The following is a 25,730-nucleotide window of genomic DNA, read 5'->3' as shown; positions in this document are numbered from 1 at the left end:
AATGAGGATATTAGGAAAGAACTTGACATTGTCAGCATCCAGGAATGTGTTAGCAGAGCTAATCTCAGGTGGTATGGTCACTTAAATAGAATGGGAGAGGAAAGATTAGCAAAACAAGTGTTCTCTGCCAGGTTGGCAGGAAAACGACCCAGAGGAAGACCAAGATATAGGTGGATTGATACGGTACAAAGTGCCTTAGACAATAGAAATATAAGATCTGATAATGTTGGAGTCTTGACAAGTAACAGAGTGATTTGGAGGAAAATTGTAGATAGGAAGTTAGTAATGATGTAATTTTTTCATGTAGTACTGTCATATCTTGTACACCCCTTGAGGGTACATGGCAGGAATTTGATGATGATGATGATGATAAATAATATATGTTATAAAAACACTAAATACTATAAAAACATGAAAATCTACACTTATGATTATCAGTTATTATGCTACAGATATTTCAATCCATTTCTTTCTACATTTCACACAAAATTATTAACCAATATTATCAAAGAAACAAGCTACACCTACCAATCTCTGAGAAAATTGCATTTCTTAGAATCCTTTATGCCAATAAGAAAATCTAATATAGTTCTAATTTCATCCTTAGATGCTGAAATACCTTTGTCAGTTAATACAGATAAGCAAGAGCATATTATAGTTAGATATCCAGGAATGCCTGAGGGGAGGAAAAATATATTCATTTATTCATAATTATTATTTCTTAAGTTTTAAAACTAATGATGAATAATTTGAGAAACTGTACAATCAATCTGCATAATTTTTCTATAATGCTTAAGCAGTAGAGAAGAATTATGCAGAAGTGCAGACTTATTTATACCAAAAAAACAGCACTGAGCACATTTTGGATAAAAAATGCTTAAGCAACCTCTAATAATGAACTCTTAAGGAAATTGGCTGCTATATTATGGTGGAGGAATTGCTACTGTGAATTTTATTCAGCATAGTATAAATGCTGAGCATTTTAACCAGGACCTGGAACTCTCACAAAAACAAGCTTATAAATAGGCAGCTGATGAAAGGAATTGACAGAAAATATTCTGATCATCTACTGATTTCTAGATTTACAGAGAACCCAAGGTGCATAAATATGGGTGCTTCTTCATTCTATTGTTAATGGTAAGGGGCTCAATAAAACTGCATAATAATAACCAAACAAATTTTTTTTTAATACTACTAATCTCTACCTGGTTTTTTTGGAGGTGGAGGTTATAAATGTGATGTGTTTATGCCAGGAGAGAGTAGAAGTGTAGGTGAAACCAAAAAAAAAGATTTGATCATGCATGGCAATCAAGGATGATCAAAGATGAGTCAAGGTAGAGTGTGTTTTGGTAGCACTGAAGTTGACAAGATTCTCCTCACCTCACTGAAATATGGATCAGTGTTAAAGGAAATAAACTGAATATGTTGTAGTTTGGGATATTTGAGCACTGCAAAGATTTTCAAATGAAGAAGAGGATTTACTATCATCAGCAAAATTATGAATAGGGTTTGAGGTCAGTGAGAGAAGATTATTTTTGAATAGGAGAAAAAGCATGGATGACAAATGTCCTCAAATTATCCAACATTAGCAGAGAAATCTGATGCAAGGATGCCAGCCATCATGGCATGCACTTGAATGGCTAGAGAAAAAAAATGGCAGTTAATTGTAAACAGCAAACAGGAGATCATATGATAGTAGTTTGGTAATCAGGCCTTTGTTCCAGACTTAAATGTCCTAGAATATGTCTGGATCACCCCATGATACAGAAAAACTTTTCAGAGATGGACAATGTTAGCAAGAAGATCTACTGTGGATGAGTTATAAAATTTATTGATGGTCAACTGATTAACTGGTGCAGGTAGTGAAGAGGCAGACTGTCGATCACATTATTTTCAACAGAATTGAGATGCGTGCAATCAGATGATAGTGATAACTTAATGAACTGGCTTTTGTTGCCTTTCTTTGGAATGTGTTGAATATAGGCTTGTTTCCATATCATAAGATAGAAGACAGATGAGTATGAAAGTTTGTAAAGATAATATAAGATGAATCTTGACACAATGGTTTAAGCATAAATGGAGGAATTTCATCAGGACTGAAAGACCTGTGGTATCCATTTAGGATTCTTCTGATGCAGAAGGACACTGTTCTTGATTGATATGAGATAGATATACAGATGTTTAGCATATAAGATCACAGATAGATATACAAAGATAACATAAGAAATTAAAAGGAGAGATTTTTGGTTACTGATTTTTTTTTTTTTAGGTTACTTAGGAGTTGAAGGAAAATAACTGGAAGGAGACATCCAATGAAAATGACTTCAATTCAAGAAGCATATCATCATTCATGTTTGGGATTAAATTTAAAGTCTCTAGCTACTATTTCCTGCATTCTACTGTTTGAGTATATCACATTATTCCAATATATTGTTTAGAAGGATCACACTTGTTTCACTTAATTCCCCAAACAGCAACCCCCCCCTCCTATTTTCCACTAAGGCTTGAATGTCGATGCTTAATTCTGTCGAGGTTATCCAGTAGTTGAAATTTTATTCTTCATCCTAATTTTGCAATGAAAATAAGAACTTTTCCACTGAGTGATGCCCTGTCATGTTTTTGTTATGCTGAGATATAGTGCCTGTTTCAGTTTGCAGGAGAAATTTGATGAACTAAGCTTGAAATTTTCAGTCCATCAGTGTCCGAAGGTGTGGTTTTCTGTATTCCTTACAGACTGTATGAAGATCATCTGAAGTCATCTAAGTTTTGACTCTTAATTCTTCATTACTGAATGGTTTTCATCACATACAATATAAATCACTACTGGTTACTAGTCTTGTGTAAGTGAAATTTAATTATAGTTATAACTTAGAAAAATCAGTATTAATATAAGTAATTACTCAATAATTATTTATATATTTTAATATTAATGTCAGTTGTTAATTTTTGTTATGGTCTCCTTAAAAATGAAGAGATAAAAAAGAACAGGGAGGCTGCATAAAGGCAGAAATCCAGAGCCTACGGTGGTGCCTTAGAAGAATTTAAAAAAATTTGAAAATTAAAGGCTACCTGTAAAAGAATCAGTGATTCAAAATACACTTGTCAGTGATATTTTGTATAAATAATAGATGTGAAGGAACAAAAAAGTGAAAAAGAATGTAGGCAAAAAATGGCTGGCTGTATAGAAGGGGTGATCCTGAACATTATGGAACTCGATACCTCTTATATTAGTACAGACAGCCATTGCTAGGGACAAGACAAAATGGATGTCACTTCATGAGTGAATGTCTGGGTTACTCTTATGATGAGGAGATGATTGTTAATACTTGTTTCCACTAATACGGCAATGCTATAAAAGGTGTCAGAAATAAAGAGGAGTTTGTGGCATTAGTCAGTGCAAACTTTGCAAAAATTATTGGCATAAAAGATACATAATTAAGATAGAAGAGAAGATATAAAGGTATTATTATTATTATTTGACACCTCCAGGGAGTCCAAAGACTCATCGAGGGAGGGCACCTGCTCTACAACTCTGTCTCCACCACTCAATCCACCAACTGACTGCAACTACACCAATGCCATCTACCACCACCACTGCTATTTCCAAAGACAAACACACACATCTATGTCCACGGCGGGATTCGAACCCGCAGCCCTTTGGCTGGAGAGCAGATACGCTAACCACTCGGCCAACCAGACTGGTTGGCTGGTATAAGGTATAAAGGGAATGGAATATTAAAGGTATAGGTTTTTTTTTTTTTTTTTTTAAATACAGATGATGAATGGAGGGTAGCATTTGAATAACTTTGCTATTAGAGACGTGGAATGGAGAGGAAAAAAATATATCACTAATCTCACTTGAAAAAGACAAGTGCATCAAAAATAAAAATTCATGCACAGAACTACAGATTAACTCAGTAAATACAAAGAGTGATCATTACATGGATTTTAAGTGGAGAAGGCAAAAACGGAGGAAAGAAAGTAATTTATACAAGTTCATTTAGACATCTGAGTCACCATGTATGTTTGGGAATTAATCTAAGGTGAGCAAAACATGTGTTTGATGCCTGTATAGTACATAAAAAAAAAAAAGACACAAAAGCCCAAGATATATGGTCAGAAGGGCATTAGAAGATTGAAATGTGAGAGACAACAATGTTGGAGTCCTAACAATGATGTAAACCTAATAACGTAGTATTATCATGGTATCTTCTGATATACCCCTTGAGGATATTTAAATCAGAATGATGAGAATGTACATTTTAAGAAAATGTGACGTAAAAATACTATTTACGTTATGGAGTCATCATGCTGAAGCCATATGTTTTCTTAACCTATATTCATCCAAAACAAACATTCATTTGAAACATTTACTTGTTAGAACATGTAAATTCTTGATATGTAGCCTTGGTGGACAAATATTTTAAAAAAATAAAATAAAATATATTTTAAAAAATTAAAACGGAACTTATTAGATACTAGGAAGAGACAGAGGAGATCGTATATCTTTGGAAGATGGGAACCACGATGATAGTTTGTTGAGAGGAATGAACATATTCACTAGATATTTTTTATAAGGATTCTTGGGATTGGTTCAGAGATGCCAGAAGTGAATGGAATAGGAACCTTCACATTGTTTCGCTGTTGTCTGAGCTAGACTTATAGATATCAAAAATATGTTGTATAGTCTGTTCTGAGAAGCCATTCAAATGCTTATAAAGTTTGATGTCCAGAAATTCTTGCTGTAGCGATTTAGAGTATATGAGCACAATGTAACAGAGTTTATATAATTCCAGTCTTTTTGAGAAGGATCGCCAGCAGATTGTTGTTGAATAATAATAGCATCCACAAAAGATAGGTTTTCAATAAATGGAAGTAATTAGTTCACCTGAAGAGGAGTGGAAGAGAAAGATGTCTAGGAAAGCTAGTTTTTTGCTATAAAAGGCTAGTTTTTTGTTTTCTGTTTCTACCATGAAATTGATTTGGGGGTGTAGTGTGTTTATTTTTGCTAGAAAGGCAGGTAATGCATCTTTGGTGCATCTTCAATGTGTGGCCAGATGGCAAAGACATCATCAATGTAACACACCCAAAATGAAGGCTGAGAATGTATGGATAAGAAAATAATTTCTTTTCAGCAGAGCAGGAAAGGGCAGACTGTCCATAGCAGTCCCTTCAACTGGTCAGTCAGTTCTGTTCTGATATATAACCAGCGTGGATGAAAAAAAAAAAGTCAAATAATTTGACTATATCATGTGGAAAGGCTAGCGAGAGAAGATGAAGGGAATCTTCCAGAGGAACATCGGTGAACAGAGATTCAATATCGAAGCTGATTGCTAAGTCAGTAAATGATCCCCTCTGTCTCTACCATGCAGAATATTGAAACCTGGCATTGAAATATTGAAATATTTGAAACCTGGCATCTACTAAGTTTCAATATAGCTGTCACTTTTCTTGCTTCAGATAAACTGGATGTTGAGTGGAGAAAAGATTGCAAGAACATGTATCCTACATCTTCAATAAAGAATCTGAGAAATCTTGCCTAGCACAACATGGAACTGATACTGACCATGATATCCAATGATCCGAAAGAGGCTTACTCTATCATTGCTGCCACAAATTCGACCATTTATTTAAAGAGAATGTTGAAGCCTTACTCCACCAACTGAACCTGAATCAAAATGACTATCTCTCTGCATCAAAGATAAGGAACAGCTATTCTAATCAAACTTCATTAACTTTTTAAAAGGAAGTAATGTTTTCTCTATCATTCATTTGTATTGTTCCATGTATAATATCATATGGCTATTTTGAATAACCCACTGTCCACATTCTACATATTCAAATTGCCTGATGCCACTGATGATGACGATGACCTGTAATTTTTGGGTGAAATACTTGGCTATTAAAATTCATCATTCACGCTTTTTCTTGTGTTGTCATGTTAACTTGTTAAACCTTTATGGCACAGGTACTGCTTGCTGAAATACCTTCTGTATGAAGAAAGGTAACATTTTTCCAAGTGGACATTCTCCTGTTGCATACACGATTAGGAAAAGTGTATTTGACATAGCTTCTGATGTTTTCTGTTTATTTTCATTTTCTGTTGATGTTTCTATGGTTTCTGAACATGGTTGGGGCTTAATGTGGGTCCCTGATAAACAAGAGGATGAAAAATTATTAACTTTCAGGAGGAGCTTGATTCAACACCAGAACTGACCATACACCATGGAGTCTTCCATCCCTGGTAAGCAATGACTGGGCTCAGGAGTAAAATATGAGGGCTATCCTAAAACCACAGAAAGCCTTAGACTGCAACACCACTGACCCTTGAAGCTAAACTCACTAGTCGAATGATCCTGGCTGGGCCATCCAGGACTGCCTGTCTTGCTGAAGCAGAAGTTGAAGTAGTGCAAGACTATCAGGATTACCCTTTCTGGATATTCACGGATTGCACGGCAGCAAATCCCAGTGATGGTATTCAGGAAAACAGTATAGTAAAAAAGACTCAGGAAAAGTAGAGTGATGAATGCAGGAAGAAAAGCACAATGAAAAACAAGAATGTAAAGAGCCAGTACCGTCACTGGGAAGTCCCCTCCACATGAACAAGTGAAAACATCAAGCTCCTCCTGAGATGAGTCAAGAAAATGAAGCAATTGTTTCTAAATTAAATTTATAGTTTTTTTACATTCTGCTGAATTACATACTTTACAATAAATATTCAGCGTATATTTCATATCTGAAAAAAAAAAAAAAAAAAAAAAATATGATATGTGATATGAATGTAAATCACTATCCTATTCAATGTAATTAAAATGTAAATTATAATAAAAATATAAATTATATCATCTCCCTCAAGTGCTCACTTTAGTGAGTATGGGAGGGGCAAATCCAAGATACCTGATGATGGACTATGCATTACTTCATGTAACATACATCGATTATATTATCTATAGACTGGTCCTTGCCTTTCTTTTTCTCTTTTTCACCCCCCCCCCCGCCTACACAAATGCTATTAGAGTATTCAAGGACTATTGATGAATCTTTTCCTATTTTATGATTTCATCTTATGCAGTGGGAGTCTGCCTTCTCTCCCAGGCATTTGCCTCACCTATTAAGCAAAGACAGGAGGGGGAGATGGTCTGTCACCTGTTCTTTACCCACTACTAGATATGAAGAAAACCTTACAGAATGTCATGCCAGCTTGGTCATCACCTGGACAAACAAGGACCACATCATCTTTTGGAGATACCAGGAGAGATGACGAAAAATATGCTACTGGTGACAATGACATTTTTATGAATACAAAGATGTTTAAATGTGAATTTCGTCTAAGAAACAGATTCATGATCAGAATATGAAATGTTCATCTTCATCCTACTAGGTATTAGGCCTACTGGCCTGTTATAGAGCAATTTTTAGCCTTTCTAAGTCGTACCAGGCTAACTTGGCTATGGCTGAGAAAAGATCCTTAAGCTCCTCATGGTGTCGAAGGGAATCGAACCCAGGACACTTCTTTCCCAGGCATATGGTTGCGAAGCGCATAGACACTAGGCAAACCGCACAGACAATATAAAATGTAAGATTATTATATCAATGTTGTGGTCAGCTCAAGATTTTTCAACAAGAATTAGCATGCTCTATGAATGGCCAGAATCTGGAGAATTATAACAGAGGAAGGAAATCTCTTTCTTTACTCAGGTACTCCAAAAGGAGGGCAAGGAGTTGCTTCCTTGATCCAAAAGAATATTAAGCACTTGTTATAGACTTTAAACCTATGAATAGTAGACTTACAGTAGTAAGATTAAAGGAAAAACCATTAAATATATCTATTATACAAATATATGCACCAACAACCTCAACCGATCAGAAGTGGATCACTTTTATGACCAAATCAATAACCTGATCTGTGACACACCTAAGAAAGCTTTCTAATAGTACGAGGGGATTGGAATGCAAAAATCAGAATAGACATAGGAAGGAATGTTTTCTCCTTTGTTGACCCTTTTCAATTAGGATAAACAAATGACAGGGGTATGAAACTGATAGAATTTGCTTTGCTGAATGATTTTACCATAAATAACACTATTTTCCCCACATCCCATTCATGTGTCGTCTCCTATCTAGGAGGTTGACTACCACGATGTGACTCATGGTTAACTAAGGGCGTAACGACATGTGGTGAGGACCTGTCTCTTCCACATTTTGTCATAAGTATTCATGAATGTAATCTGTGTGTATTCACGGAGCCAGTTTGCCTGTTCCTAGGGATGAAAAACCCGAGTTTCCAGGTGAAAAAATCCTCTATCTCTGTATGAGACCGGCTAACTCACCTTTAGTCAAAAGAGACCATATTCTTCACATCACAGAACTCACTGACTGAGCTACGGAGACTCTTTCCCCACATATAAAAAGTCACAAAAATTGATTATATACTCATATAAGCAAAAAAAACTAGATCTTTCTCTGAAGCTGACATTGGAAAGTGACCATAATTTAGTCATAGCAACATCAATGTTGAAATTTGGATTTAGAACCATGAATCTTCTTTATGGGATAAAGAAGACAAAAAATTAAAGATGCCAAGAAATTATATTTTTGGTTTCATCCTTTATCCAAGGGTAAGCAAACAAAGTTTGCCCATGAGGTAACTTCATGAGTGGACTATTTGCATACATAGGTCAATGACTTCACTTGAATTGCCTTAGTATCCCATAATGTAACACACACATCTTCACAGGCATGTATAATGCTACACGTTATGGGAAGGGCCACTATCCAGGAAATCATTGGCCTCTATATACAAGTAGCCTAGTCATGAAGTTACTTCATGAACAAACTTTGTTTGCTTACATTTGGATAACAAATGAAACCAAGAATATAATTTCTTGGTTTCATTTGTAGTATTTAATTTATAGTATAACCAAGTGAAAAACGTTCAACAATAAGAAGATAAAAGTTTTACATCACAACTCAAATCAAATACTGCTAAAGAATTATTTAAAAGAAATATTGCTTCTGCTCTTTCTGAAATCCCTGCTGACTCTCTTCATCCTGATACATCTTACCAACAATTTTCAAGGCAGTCATTGAAGCAGCAGAAAATATCCTAGTAAGAAAATGCACTATTAATAAACCTTGAATTGCCCATGAAATATTAAAGATTAGTGATCAACGGAGAAGATTATGACCAATTCTGCACACTGGGAACAACAATGAACAGACAGATTAAAAAGGAGTTAAAGTGTGCAAAAAATAAATGGTTATCCAATAACCATACAAATCATTCAGAAATTAACTAAGCCTTTTGTTTGTAAGAACTGGATAACTGAGGATGTGGATGGAAAAAATATTACCGATCATGTTACTGTCAACAAACATTCAATTTATTTTCATACGGAGCATTCTACACAGATGGCTTGGGTCATTCATCTCTGAATCCTGTCCAACTCCTGATTTGCAAGAATTCCAGTTGACCTAAATTTGAGCACAATAGTCAAGATGCGGCCAAATCATAGCCTTATAAAGAGAGTTAATAACGTCCCTATCTATACTTGTCGATGTTTTCCTCAACATCCAAGTAATTCTTTGAGCTATTTACCAACTTTTGTAATATGTCTTCTGAATTTCAAATATCTGTCCACCATCTCTCCCAAATCTCTGGTTTCATCAATTTCCTGTACCATCAACATGATACAAAGTATATAATCTTTTCATCCCAAAGTGCATTACCTTACATTTTGCAAAATTAAATTGGCAACCGCCATCTTTTGTCCACACTGCAAATTTATTTAAAACATCCAGCAAGATATCCAGCTTTATATTTATTTAAAGCTGGATACTTTAAATAAATTGTCCTCCCCAGTTTTTCATCATCAGCAAACAACTGAATAACCCCCCACACACACACACATTCCCCCAAACAGAAATTTTCCTATATCATTAACATAGAAATTAAAGAACAGTGGCTGTAGAACAGAGTCCTGTGGCACTCCAAAACTCCTCCTCATTTGCTTCGATTCCACTCCACTCCACACCATCCTCAGATTATGTCTGTCAGCTATGTCATCCATGTCATCAGACTCATATCCATTCCTGTTTACTAAAACTTATATAACAGTTTCCCATATGGTACTCTTTAAAATGCCTTTTGTGAAGTTCGCAGTATCATTTAACCAATCCAATTCTCCTGTCACTTTATTATAAAATGGAAATACCGCCTGAAATTTATATAAGCTATAACTCCCACCGTGGGCATGGATGTTTGTGATTGTCTGTGAAAGTGGTGGTGGTGGGTGGTAGATGTGTTGGTATAGTTACAGTTCATTGTAGTTTGTGGATTGAGTGAGTGAGTGGTGGAAACAGAGTTGCAAAGTAGATGCCCACCCTCAATGAGCCTTTGAACTCCTTGGAGGTGTCACGTAATAATAATAAATAAATGCCAAACTGGTTGGCTGAGTGGTTAGCGTATCTGTTCTCCAGCCAAAAAGGCTGCAGGTTCGAATCTCACCATGGGCATGGATGTTTGCGATTGTCTGTGCAAATATTAGTGGTGATGGTGGGCAGTAGATGGCATTGGTGTAGATAATGCAGTTCACTGTAGTTGGTGGATTGCGTGGTGGAGACTAAGAATTGTAGAGTAGGTGCCCTCCCTTGATGAGTCTTTGGACTCCATTGAGATATCATATAATAATAAAATTACTAAGACAGGACCAGCCGTTCACAAAGCCATGCTGACCCTGTAGATTATATTCCTATCCACCTATTACTAAATTTCACCTTTAACCAATTTTTTCAATGTTTTATCTATCACTCCTGAGATACCAAGTGGTCTGTAATTTGTATCTTGGAGCCACCTTTATGTAATGTAACATAATATTACCTCTTTCCACTCCTGTGGAACCCTGCTAGATATGAAACTTAGATTAAACAACTTCATCAGAGGCACTACCAGTTCTCTTACACATTCTTGTAACACACAGACCACCATATTATCCAGTTTGTCTACCTCAATTCTCACATCAGCCTCTGTCACATTAGTAACTGTAAAGTCTTCATCATCATCAAATTCCTGCCATGTACCCTCAAGGGGTGTACAGGATATGACAGTACTACATGAAAAAATTACATCATTACTAACTTCCTATCTACAATTTTCCACCAAATCAGTCTATTACTTGTCAAGACTCCAACATTATCAGATCTTATATTTCTATCGTCTAAGGCACTTTGTACCGTATCAATCCACCTATATCTTGGTCTTCCTCTGGGTCGTTTTCCTGCCAACCTGGCAGAGAACACTTGTTTTGCTAATCTTTCCTTTCCCATTCTATTTAAGTGACCATACCACCTGAGATTAGCTCTGCTAACACATTCCTGGATGCTGACAATATCAAGTTCTTTCCTAATATACTCATTTTTAATATGATATTGCCATTGATGCCATCTGTTCACGCCTCTAATCTTTCTCAGGACTCTCATATCTGTGGTCTCTAGTCTTTGGTTAAGTGTTTTACTTCTGACCCAGCTCTCAGATCCATAAGTTAAAACTGGTTTGAACACTGTCTTGAATACAGCTAATTTAGTGTTCCGACTAATTTCTCTCTTATTCCATATGAATTTATTCAATTGACTTCCCACCATACCAGCTTTGCTGATTCTGTTGTCTATTTCTATATTTAATTTACCATCTTCAGTAAAAATCGTGCCTAAGTAGCTGAAATGTTTTACTTGTTCCACAGGTTCTCCATTCACAACACAGTTGACATTTTCAATGATTCTGCCTATTTTCATTGTCTTTGTCTTTTTATTGCTGACCTTCATACCATATCTATTACAACAGCTATTCAATTTAGTCAGAGAATCTTGCAGACTTGCAGCAGATTTATTTAGAAGTATAACATCATCCGCATAAAGCAAAGAGCTGACATTAACATCTCCAATTTTAATATCAGGTTTAATACCACTTTCCTTCATAATGTGATCCATATAGATAATGAATAACAGAGGGGATAATGTACATCCTTGTCTCACACCAGATTTAACATTAAACCATCTTCCTGTACTTCCTTCAACTCTAACTGCTGACTTACAACTCAAATAAAGACTAAGTATTGCCTGATATAATGCCCCATTGACACCATATAACTATAGCGTATTGAGTAGCATCTCTCTTGGCACCTTGTCATATGCTTTTTCCAAATCGACAAAACTTAAATACAGATCTTTGTTATATTCCCACGCTTTCTCGACTATTTGTCATAAAGTGAAGATCTGATCCTGACAGCCTCTAATTGGCCTGAATCCAGCTTGTTCTTCACCAAGCTTTTCTTCCACAATTCTTCTCAACTGTTTCTCAAGTATACTTGCATAGATCTTACCAAGAACACTCAGTAGGGAAATACCTCTGTAATTCTCACATTCAGTTTTATTTCCCTTTTTATATATGGGTACTGTGAGAGCTCTACTCCAATTATCAGGAATTCGTCCCTCTGTCCAGGCTTTCTGAACTATGCAGTGCAGCCACTGTAAGACTCTTATACCACCATACTTCAGCATTTCTGGTCGAATATCAGCTACTCCTGCTGCCTTTCCACACATTTCAAGCCTTTGATGGCTTTTTCTACTTCAAGTATGGATATGTATTCCTGACTGCATGCCTGGTCAGTGTTTTTTACCACTGTACTGCCATCACTCCTTGTTTCATTTAGCAGTTTTTCAAAGTAATTACCCCATACTTCAAGGATATCTTTTTCTCCCGTTTTCATGTCACCTTTACTATCTCTAACTCCTTTTACAGCCCTCTTTCCTCCATTCCTAAGCTTCTTCAACAAACTCCAGAATATCTTACCACCTTCCTGATATTTATTTTCTATATTCTTGCCAAAGTCCTCCCATGACTTTTGTTTAGCTAGTTTTGCACACTGTTTAGCTTTCTTACATTTGTCTCTGTATTCTGTAAGAGTAAAAGCTGACTTATTTGCCAGGAACTTTTGATATGCTTTCTTCTTTTCCTTCACTGCCTCTTTAACTTCCTGTGTCCACCAGGGAGTTCTGATTTTTTTATCCTTGCACACAACCTCAACACATGCCTCTCTGGCAGAATCAATCAATGTTTTCGTCAGAGTTTGCCACTGAATCTCCAAGTTTGATTCCGGTTCTCAAACTCTTTCATTTTCTTTTCAATAATCTTTGTGTATTTTAGTCTACAGTTCACATCTGAGAGCTGCTCAACTTTTATTTGCTTTAAAACTTTCTTACATGTTATTCTTTTCAATATGAAATTCAATTTTATCCTGCTCAAGACTAAATAGTGATCACTTCCAATTTCAAATCCTCTGTACACTCTGGTGTCCTGCACCAGGGAGAAAATATCACTATCAACAATAACATAGTCAATGAGACTTTTCTTATTCCTAGCCTCTTCTCTCCATGTGAATTTGTGCACATTTTTATGGGAACATGGTGTTAGTAATAACCAGTCCATGTCCTGAGCAGAAATCCAACAGATATTTGCCATTATTATTAGCTTTGCTCTTTTCTCCAAATTTTCCCAAAATATTTTTGTATGTCTCACAATCATTTCCTACTCTGCTATTTAGATCCCCAACAAGGACCAACTTTTCCTTTTTCATTGTGTCAGTTGCTTTTTCTAAAGCCTCAAAAAATTCCTCCACTTCTACCTTAGTAGAACCTTCTGTGGAACCATAGGCACAAATAAGTCTCATTGTCCAGTTCCCCATTCTCATATTTGCCCACATTACTCTACTTGAGACTGACTGCCATTCAAGAAGATTAGCCTTGTATTTTGTGTTGAATACTATGGCTACTCCTTCTTTTCCTTGATTGTCATTGCCTGAATATAACATTTTGTATTTATTGCTCAGAAAGATCTCACCAGTTTTGGTCTTTTTTTGTTTCAGTCACCCCTATTATGTCGATCTGGTACTTATCTAATTCCTCAGCTAGCTCCATTTCTTTGCCATTCAGGCTTCTTACGTTGATAGTACCGATCTTTAACTCTGGTGATGTTGAGTTGGGGTTTGTTTCAGATTTGTTCCAGTAGCTGATTTTTCGCTGTTCGCCCTGGCTCCCTGGCGAAAACAACGGGGGGGGGGGGTTTGGTTAATTGGGCGACGCCCCAGCCGGCATGAAATTTTGTCATGTTGTACCATCATTTTTTATTTTGGTTTAACCTATAAGAATACAATTTGGTCGGCTAAATCCCAAATTGCCAGCCCATCCTCGTTCGTTCAGTATCAAAGTAGATACCCAACAGGGTGACCACGAGAAGGTGAGGTTTGGACATTAGGTCAGAAGCCCTGGTCGGTTCTCCGCATTCCTTTAAAGGCTATGTGGAGGTCTCCTCTCAGTTATACAGCTTTGACCCTTAAGCACCCCCCTGTAAAGTCTTCATCTTAGTGATATACCCTTGCAAAGTGATCGCTTAGTAGCTTAACTAATTTTTCTGCTTTTGTCACTTGCTTACCATCAGCACTGAGTACAGTTAACCTTCCATAATCATTCTTTCTCTTACTTCCTGCACAGCAAAAAACTCTTTTGGACTTACCTTGGCCTGCTTAGCTGATTTTCTCTTATAATCTGATTTAGCATTCCTTACTATACTAGTCAACCTTCTTGCCTGTGCTTTGTATTGCTCATGAGAATGCTGATCAACCATTTTTTATATTCCCTCTACAATGCTTTTTTTTTGTATTGCCTGCTTTATATCACTATGCATCCATTTAATTCTTACTCAGTTTGTCTTCCTGACCCTGGGTATGCAGTGTGACAATGCCTCTCTCAAACAATCTCTGACCACTCCCAATGCATTACTGACATTCTTTCCTTGTAGCTTTTTATGCCATGGCACTGCACCACACTGCCACCTAGGTTTGTCATAATCGACAGCTTTGTAGTCCCACATAAACCATTTCTTGAATGAGAATTGCACATGTTGAGCAACCTCTCAGAACAAGACTGCATGGTCACTTTTCCTGATCACAACTCTACCACAGTTATAAACAGATCTGGTTCTCATGCTGTTTTGGGTAATTATCCCTTAGTAACTGTATATAAATTCCATTTTCATCTTGCCATAAGTCCTTTCCTCCATCCAATCTATATCTCCATAGTTGAAGTCAACCATGATAATTTCTCGGCCTACACTCATTGTGCTAATCTGTCCGATGCAAGGTGTCAACCTCTTCCTCTTGACCCCAGGTCTATAGCAGCAACCAACAATGTATTTTGTCCTATTAGACAATCTCATATCAGGTAGTCTCAAATAAACCACCTGTCTCAGATCTAAAATCCTCAACTTCTGTCTTCATTGGTTTCAAGTTTTTCAGCTATCATTAATAATACTCCTCCTGCCCTATTCCCTCTAAGATAGAGGGAATAGGGCAGGAGGAGTATTATTAATGATAGCTGAAAATACATCACTTACACTGTATCCCTGTAACTACATCATTCTCTGTCAACCATATCTCACTGGTGCTAAAAAAAGTTTTGGCCAAATTGAGATGACCACTACCAAAAACTAGTCACCTGTATTTTTGATATTTCTGGCATTTGTATACATGGATTTCAACATCTACTTGGGCCTACAGTTGTCCTTGTATAATGTCATTACCAATCCATTCAGATTCAAAACATGGGAAACTGTGCCCACCTGTTCATGTTTCATTAACATAATTAATGAAATAATATTCTATTAGAATGAAGAAAATTTTTTTAGAAAAATTTCATATTTTCATTATTTCCCACAAAAGGCATTATCCAAAGTAGGTAGCATAATATGGCCCATCTTATACACAAACAAAGCCAAATTCTGGAAAGTTATATGCATATGGTTCCAAAAAAGAAACATTTCACAAGAAGGGCAAAAATCTGTTGTAGACAATATCCAAAGGTGTTAAAAATTTTATTAATGCTAAAGAGAAGCATATAAAATACTGAACAAACAAGTATAAAAATATTTGTATATTTCTGGATATAAGACATTTTTCTTCAAAATATACCTTCGCAAAAAAACTCATCTCAATTTGCAGGGAGGTGTATGCATATATTTGTTTGTTTTATTCAAAATGCTTGGTCCATTAACAAAATTATGTTTATCTATTTAGAATCAAAACTAAATTAAAAAACTGAATACTAACCTTGCAATGAAAGAAATTCTTCTGAACAAACAAGATAATTTGTTGCTGAAGAAACTAATTGAAGTACTGTTGGTAAAGAAAGATATGGAATAACAGCCTGAAGGGTATGAAGGTGTTTAACATTCTTGCATCTGAAATAAACATTAAAAATCTGTTCTTAAAACAATCTAAAAATATGGGACTATTGTTCACTAACAAACTGACACTCAGTACAGTTTCAATGGTGGTGTATAAATCAAGGGCGCTCAATGCACACTACATCACAACTCTACAAACAGCAGATGATGTTTGTTGAGTTACAGTGCTAATTTGATTTTATATCTAAGTAAACAAAAACAAATCCTTAAAATTATGTCAAGTGATTAAATACATAAGAATTCTAAATTATGGACTTGTCTACTCAGCATTATTTACACATTTATGTGTGTAGTACATATGTTTTTAAGTCGTTTTTTTTCCCAATAAGAACTGTGGCACTTGAAGACTACATGCCACACAACAGTGTTATATAAAAAAAAATCTACCTGGAAAAACAAAGGTATGTTTTGTTTCGTGTTTGCATTTTTCATCAAGATTTCAATATAGCTGTTAATTTTAAATCTTTCCTTCAGCAAGTGCACTATTGTAAATATAAGTCTGACTTGCTTAAAAGTCTTGCCTAGTTTAACTTTGAGAAATATTCTTGTTTTACCCAAGTGTAGGCAAACAAGTTTGAGCATGAAGTTTTCACAACCAGGCTACTTGTATAAAATAGAGGCTGTTAACTTCACATCAATGGTCTTAATATCCCATAATACAAAGCACAATTCCTTTTGGATATCTAGGGGGGGGGGTATCAAAATACAGAAACATCTACAAATTTTTTAGAGAATTTTTTTTATTAATTAGCTGTAGGCCTATCTCAGGCTGTTAGAACACCATGAATTCGACATCGTTAAGTTATGTTGGTTTTATTGATTCTTTATTTTTCTTATATTTATCTTCATCAGATCTTACTAAATCTCCAATTAAATCTTTAATTATACTACCAGCAGCTACAATGTTAAATTACGTTAATTTGATTTATACCTTTACCTATTTACCTTATTTACTCATTTGTCTCTCTCTTAATTCTCTCTTAAGTCTCATTTATTCCTTACTCATACAAATCTTATTATTTCTCTATCTGCTGGCTGCTATAAACATATTGAATGATGGTGCACCGCACTGTTAACAAAGACACTGCTTCAGGCTAGAGCCAATCCCTTTGTTATAATTCTGGTATTAACTCTATTTCTAATTTTGGAAAAATTTATTTGTTAACGTCGTGCCATCCAATATTAGACTAGATAGAGAAGCTTCGTTGTCTGGGAGAAAATGCTCAGAATGGCACAATATTCAATATTCAAACAATTACTATTCCAAATTTCACCAAAACTTATGTGTCTCAATTTTACTGCAGTCATGGCTATCCCCAAGATTTTGATTCGCACAGGTTCTACTTTATGAGTGGTGCATTGAGAACATAGATCAGGCAAGTTATTAGGTTGAAAAGAAAGGATTTATTCATTAAAAATTATGGTACAATTACTGATAATTACTTAATAAAACTAATTCAATCATGCAGGTGTAACCTGGGCATTCTTGAACTTTCTCAACATGAAGCAATATCTAATACTAAACACATTATGAATTCCTTCTAATTGGTTAGCATTCTTAGGTAATCGTTTACCAAATCTTGGTCTCAGGAACTATCTGACTATAACAAAACTATATATTCAATCACAACACTTTGCAAGTCCTCATATACAGAGCTATAACATTCTATATATGGATCAGATGCTAAAGTCCTATTACACTTTGAAAGTCCAATAACTTATCAGTTCCTGTCTTCGTTACAATCTAACATTCCTGTATATGCAAAAGATTTAAAAAGTTCTTACATTACCGAGGCATTAGGATCACTCTGGCTTTCTCTTTCGATCATCTGCTCTATTCTTATGGCTCGTTGTTTCTTCCTCCAGTTTACTGCTTTCAGAAAGGACTAGCTAGCGAATACGTTCAAGATTCACTCCCTTTGATATAGGCAAAGCTGGTCTTTGGGGATCGGTCCACGTAGTTCCGCATATCATCTCGGTCTACACTGATTATACTGCTGTGCCTAAGCCTATGCTCGCGCTGGATCTCTGTCTGACCACATAGCTACCTATGGACATCATCCTTCTCGACCGCACTCGAACTTCCTTCTCCGGGAACGACAGGAACAAGATAGAAAAAGAGTGCAGAGTTGGCGTTGCCAAGCTTTATATATTCACTGCCGTGATATTCTCCCTACTATGTCATTGTTTTTACCCGGCACCTAACTCTTCTGCACTCCGTGCCATCGCTCCTCCTTGCGTATCCAAGGGAAACTCCTGCATGCCTTTTTAGACTTTGTGTACGTGACTGCCTCCAGACATGTTTTTAATCTGCTTATCTCTTCTGTAACTTTGATCTAAACTTTGGCATACTAACATTTTTTTTACCTATTTTCAACCTCTGTTGTATTCACAAAGGCACTTAATATTATAATACATAAGGAAATTTTTTAATCATGGACTTTATCGTTATTTTACAATCAATTTCACCTTTACCAATATACAAGTATTTCTCTGAGAATTTTGATACTTGTTAAATCTGAATGAAATGTAGCATAATAAATTTTCTCCTTCATTCAAGATTTAACAACATGGAATAGACTGATACAAATCACGTACATAAGATAATGGAATTAGGGGCCATTCTTCTTGCAAAATATGATCAAACCTTGGAGAACTGATTGGAGACAATGCCTTGTCTGTTTCCATACCTTGTCATAATTTCAATACTGTGGCTCTTGACACATACAATTTCTGCTATTTGGGTTATGACAGCTTTTGCAAGCCACACTTCAATGATCATACCTTTTTTGGGAGGTCACAGAGGTCTGACATTTTGTACACTAACTGCACAACAACAACAATCAAAGACAATGCTATATTCATATTGTTGTTATTATTTATATTATTGTTGTTGGGGATCTAAATAGCAGAGTAGGAAATGAGTGTGAGACATACAAAAATATTTTGGGAAAATTTGGAGAAAAGAGCAAAGCTAATAATAATGACAAACATCTGTTGGATTTCTCCTCAGGACATGGACTGGTTATTACAAACACAATGTTCCCATAAAAACGTGCAGAAATTCACATGGAGAGAAGAGGCAAGGAATAAGAAAAGTCTCATTCACTATGTTATTGTCGATAGTGATGTTTTCTCCCTGGTGCAGGACACCAGAGTGTACAGAGGATTTGAAATTGGAAGTGATCACTATTTAGTCTTGAGCAGGATAAAATTGAATTTCATATTGAAAAGAATAACATGTAAGAAAGTTTTAAAGCGAATAAAAGTTGAGCAGCTCTCAGATGTGAACTGTAGACTAAAATACAGAAATATTATTGAAAAGAAAATGAAATAGTTTGAGAACAGGAATCAAACCTTGGAGATTCAGTGGCAAACTCTGAAGGAAACATTGATTGATTCTGCCAGAGAGGCATGTGGTGAGGTTGTGTGCAAGGATAAAAATATCAGAACTCCTTGGTGGACACAGGAAGTTAAAGAGGCAGTGAAGGAAAAGAAGAAAGCATATCAAAAGTTCCTGGCAAATAAGTCAGCTTTTACTCTTACAGAATACAGAGACCAATGTAAGAAAGATAAACAGTGTGAGAAATAAAACTAGCTAAACAAAAGTCATGGGAGGACTTTGGCAAGAATATAGAAAATAAATATCAAGAAGGTGGCTAAATATTCTGGAGGTTGTTGAAGAAGCATAGGAATGGAGGAAAGAGTGCTGTAAAAGGAATTAGAGATGATAAAGGTGAAATGAAAACAGGAGAAAAAGATATCCTTGAAGTATGGAGTAATTACTTTGAAAAACTGCTAAATGAAACAAGTAGTGATGACAGCACAGTGATAAAAAACACTGACCAGGCATGCAGTCAGGAATACATATCCATACTTGAAGTAGAAAAAGCCATCAAAGGCTTGAAATGTGGAAAGGCAGCAGGAGTAGTTGATATTCGACCAGAAATGCTGAAGTATGGTGGTATAAGAGTCTTACAGTGGCTGCACTGCATAGTTCAGAAAGCCTGGGCAGAGGGACGAATTCCCGATGATTGGAGTAGAGCTCTCATAGTACCCATATATAAAAAGGGAAATAAAACTGAATGTGAGAATTACAGAGGTATTTCCCTACTGAGTGTTCCTGGCAAGATCTATGCAAGTATACTTGAGAAACGGTTGAGAAGAACTGTGGAAGAAAAGCTTGGTGAAGAACAAGCTGGATTCAGGCCAAATAGAGGCTGTCAGGATCAGATCTTCACTTTACGACAAATAGTCGAGAAAGCATGGGAAGATAACAAAGATCTGTATTTAAGTTTTGTCGATTTGGAAAAGGCATATGACAAGGTGCCAAGAGAGAAGCTATTCAATACGCTGCAGTTATATGGTGTCAATGGGGCATTATATCAAGCAATACTTAGTCTTTATTTGAGTTGTGAGTCAGCAGTTAGAATTGAAGGAAGTACAGGAAGATGGTTTAATGTTAAATCTGGTGTGAGACAAGGATGTACATTATCCCCTCTGTTATTCATTATCTATATGGATCACATTATGAAGGAATGTGGTATTAAACCTGATATCAAAATTGGAGATGTTAATGTCAGCTCTTTGCTTTATGCAGATGATGTTATACTTCTAAATAAATCCGCTACAAGTCTGCAAGATTCTCTGACTAAATTGAATAGTTGTTGTAATAGATATGGTATGAAGGTCAGCAATAAAAAGACAAAGACAATGAAAATAGGCAGAATCATTGAAAATGTCAACTGTGTTGTGAATGGAGAACCTGTGGAACAAGTAAAACATTTCAGCTACTTAGGCACAATTTTTACTGAAGATGGTAAACTAAATATAGAAATAGACAACAGAATCAGCAAAGCTGGTATCATGGGAAGTCAACTGAATAAATTCATATGGAATAAGAAAGAAATTAGTTGGAACACTAAATTAGCTGTATACAAGGCAGTGTTCAAACCAATTTTAACTTATGGATCTGAGAGCTGGGTCAGAAGTAAAACACTTGACCAAAGACTAGAGACCGCAGATATGAGAGTCCTGAGAAAGATTAGAGGCGTGAACAGATGGCATCAATGGCAATATCATATTAAAAATGAGGATATTAGGAAAGAACTTAACATTGTCAGCATCCAGGAATGCGTTAGCAGAGCTAATATCAGGTGGTATAGTCGCTTAAACAGAATGGGCGAGGAAAGATTAGCAAATCAAGTGTTCTCTGCCAGGTTGGCAGCAAAACGACCCAGAGAGGAAGACCAAGATATAGGTGGTTTGATACTGTACAAAGTGCCTTAGACGATAGAAATATAAGATCTGATAATGTTGGAGTCTTGACAAGTAACAGACTGATTTGAAGGAAAATTGTAGATAGGAAGTTAGTAATGATGTAATTTTTTCATGTAGTACTGTCATATCCTGTACACCCCTTGAGGGTACATGGCAGGAATTTGATGATGATGATGATGATGAACTCTTTATTCTTCTTTCTTTTTTTTTTATCCTTTTTTTTAATCCTCCATTTCTACTAAGAATCAACTAATTCCTTCAACATATCACAGCTATAGGTGAGTGACTTCATTCATGTAATTTAGAAGATTATGTGTTCTGGCATATTACAACTAAATAAAATAGCTTTGTTTCTATATTAAGTAAATATTCTTTTTCAGCAAATCCAGCAATAATAATGACTATAAAAATGCTTACTTGTCAAAATCTTTTACAAAACTCTGTAAAAGATCAGATATTTTGGTGCATTTAAACTGGAAAATCTGAATACCATACTGTACAGCTACAGCCCACACACAATATGAATCAAGTGATCTATTCAAAGGAAAAAAAGAAAATATTAACAAAGATATCTGGCTAAGAGCAAAAAAAAATGTAATTTAAAATAATTTTTTGTACTCATTACAGCTAAAACTATTCATATAAAAGAAATTTTCAAATATCTATGAAGATATGTTTTGTTACTGCTTTATTTTGACATTATATATGCTGATATGTAAAACATGTATGGATATTTCTATTTTGTAAAAATTAGATGGATCTTTTGGCCATGATTACAGATGTGACTGTTCTGTGCAGCCATATTACTAAAGATGCTGATATTTTATTCATTTTGAAACTAAAACAATTATTGTGTTGGTGTAGTTGGATGTAATGGTTTCTCTGTCAACCAATTCTTTCCAAAATTCCAGAGATAGAATGGTATGACTTCATCCCAATTTAACTATTGCACTCTTATGTCTAAACCAGTATTTCCCAAATGATGTCCTCATCTGAGGACATCATTTTAATGTGTCCTCATATGAGGCCCTTACATGAGAGGATTAAACAACAAAATGCTGTACAAAGGACAAATTCCTGAACCAACACTTCAGGTCCAAACAAAATACGAACAAAATAAAGAAAAAGTGACAAATATCATTCATTCACTGGTTGTTATCCTTGATAATTTTCTTATTGTGAGGAAATTAATGAAACATACTTCAGCAACATGACATATTCACATAGGCCATGTTATAATCACCAACACTACAGGTAAAGTAATAGATTTTATTAAACCGATCAGTTAATAATCATGAAAACAACATTTGTAGTTGTCAAAGTACAACACACGAAAATGAGGATTTGAAATTCGAAGTGATCACCATTTAGTCTTGAGCAGGATAAAATTGAATTTCATATTGAAAAGAATAACATGTAAGAAAGTTTTAAAGCGAATAAAAGTTGAGCAGCTCTCGGATGTGAAATGCAGACTAAAATACACAAACATGATTGAAGAAAAATGAAAGAGTTTGAGAACAGGAACAAAACCTTGGAGATTCAGCGGCAAGCTCTGAAGAAAACACTGATTGATTCAGCCAGAGAGGCATGTGGTGAGGTTATCTGTAAGGATAGAAAAATCAGAACTCCATGGTGGACACAGGAAGTTAAAGAGACAGAGAAAGAAAAGAAGAAAGCATATCAAAAGTTCCTGGCAAATAAGTCAGCTTGTGCTCTTAGAGAATACAGAGACAAATGTACGAAAGCTAAACACTGTGTAAAACTAGCTAAACAAAAGTCATGGAAGAACTTTGGTAAGAACATAGAAAATAAATATCAGGAAGGTGGTAAGATATTCTGGAGGTTGTTGAAGAAGCTTAGAAATGGAGAAAAGAGTGCTGTAAAAGGAGTTAGAGATGATAAAGGTGAAATGAAAACAGGAGAAAAAGATATCCTTGACTTAAAAAAATTGCTAAATGAAACAAGCAGTGATGACAGCACAGTGGTAAAAAACACTGACCAGGTATGCAGTCAGGAATACATATCCATACTTGAAGTAGAAAAATCCATCAAAGGCTTGAAATGTGAAAGGCAGCAGGAGTACATGATATTCGACCAGAAATGCTGAAGTATGGTGGTATAAAAGTCTTACAGTGGCTGCACTGCATAATTCAGAAAGCCTGAACAGAGGATTGAATTCCCGATAATTGGAATAGATCTCTAATAGTACCCATATATAAAAAGGGAAATAAAACTGAATATCTTGACGATAACAGACTGATTTGGAGGAAAATTGTAGATATGAATTAGTAATGATGTAATTTTTTATGTAGTACTACCATATCCTGTACACCCCTTGAGGGTATATATCAGGAATTTGATGATGATGAACACATGAAAATTGGGAAAAAATATATAAAATTTAAAAAAAATTAATGAATTATGTCCTTGATAGTTTCTGCATGTTGGGTAAATTTTTTTCTCACCAATACAGCTTAAACACCTGAGCAGAAGATGTAATCACAGAACACATGCTGCATAAACAAAACCTTTCTTGCATACATCTGCTATATGTAAACAAAATCTCTTTGCTTAGGCAACGAAGTAATATCATGAAACAGATAACACCAATGTAGAAAGTATTAATGGAAAATGGGTAAAGGCAGAAGTGAATATCATGTTGAACTGGTATTTACTTAATCGGTAACACCATAGAAAGAAGGCAGAACATTAAATCAAATTAGTAAATTAAAAGTTCTACTTTCTCGCTGTGGTCATGTGTTGTTATTCTTGTTTGTTTGCAAGTTTTGTTATATACTAGGATGGGTGCCCAACACTTACAGCAATTAATTGGGACAAAAACCATCACAAAAAACCAGTTTCATTAGCAACGAGCATTGGAAACCAGTTATTTCGCTCTCCCAAAATGAAATTGTCCATATTCTTTCCTTATATTACTATTTGATGATGTTTTAATAAAGAATATTCAAAAAAAGATGTATTTATGACTTTTTCTTTTTTTCCTCAAGAAAACATGCCTGTAAAAATATACACAACTATAAATTAATTTTAACAAAATAATTGAAAAATTTAACAAAAAAATTTAATTTAAAATTAACAATGTATTTACTGGAAGCATGCTCAAAAAACAAACAAACAAACAAAAAAAAAAATATATATACACACACACACACACACACACACACACACACACACACACATACACACACAACTGTGCATTTTATAAAAAAACCTTGAAAAACTATTAACAATCATGTACTTTGAGTGCATGATTTCTGAACAACTAACAACATAAGCAAATCTTATATAAATATGCAAAAGAAATGAATGAAAAAATTTGAGTGCACATTATGGTTTCATATTATTTTATGGCATGACATTTCACAGTTCAGTGCTTTACTTCCATTTAGATGTTTGTCAGTAATAGGCGATATCAAATTTCAGTAGCTTCAACTATAAAAAAAAAGTACATGCATTGGAAAATCAGTCCAGGAGATTTGACTGATTTTTTAATATGTTCTAAAAGAAAAATGAATAATGCAGATATCATGGTAAGAAGACAATCACCATTATCAAGGGGAGAGAGAAAGATCTTTCTAAACAACCGCAAAATCAATTATTTAAGGCTTTGATCAGAAAATAACATATCATAATAACAATAAACATGAAGATAAACTAAATAAAAGATAGTTACAAGCATAGAAAGTAATACAGACAAAACAAAACAGAAAATTAGTCATGCTAACAGAAATGCTTTTTTTCCCCTAAAAAATGCGATAATGTGGCTCATAAGATTCCTGAGTGTATTAATAACAAAGAGAGGAATTCCAAGTTATTAAAAAGGGCAATGGTGTTTAAAGTAGGAAAGAGGAGAGAAAGAAAGAAAAAAAATTTTTTTGCAGAAACCTAAACATGACAACAGGGAATAGGCTTCACAATGAGAGAATTGCTTTGGAAAAATGCAGAGAAAAAAAAAAGGGCATGTTAATCATGCAGCACTAGCTTGATTTCAGCTACACATGCCTTAAACATTACAATATTTCAAATAAAAATATGCACATAAATTTGCAAAGAAAAAAACCACATGCAAGAAGCAAATGACATGCTGATTATATCATTGGTCAAACCTGCAGATAAAAATGCCTTGAAGATTTGA

General features: G+C 35.2%; 1 protein-coding gene across 1 annotated transcript in view; it reads right to left on the bottom strand.

Moving 5' to 3' along the window:
• The window catches only part of Ltn1 (E3 ubiquitin-protein ligase listerin), a 359,867-nt gene that overhangs the window by 137,978 nt on the left and 196,159 nt on the right, over positions 1-25,730 (bottom strand). The window contains exons 18-20 of the mRNA XM_090403432.1: positions 21,992-22,108; positions 16,158-16,288; positions 529-676 (exon numbers count right to left, since the gene is read on the bottom strand). Of these exons, the coding sequence (XP_090259558.1) occupies positions 529-676; positions 16,158-16,288; positions 21,992-22,108 (396 nt within the window). The remainder of the gene's footprint in view (positions 1-528; positions 677-16,157; positions 16,289-21,991; positions 22,109-25,730) is intronic.

This window comes from Typopeltis vanoorti, chromosome 14 (genome assembly GCF_054136105.1).
Source record: "Typopeltis vanoorti isolate ZY-2024b chromosome 14, IOZ_Tvanoo_1.0, whole genome shotgun sequence".
Taxonomy (NCBI): Eukaryota; Metazoa; Arthropoda; class Arachnida; order Uropygi; family Thelyphonidae; genus Typopeltis; species Typopeltis vanoorti.
The sequence above is the reverse complement of the archived record's forward strand: the minus strand, read 5'-3'. Positions and strand labels throughout refer to the sequence as shown.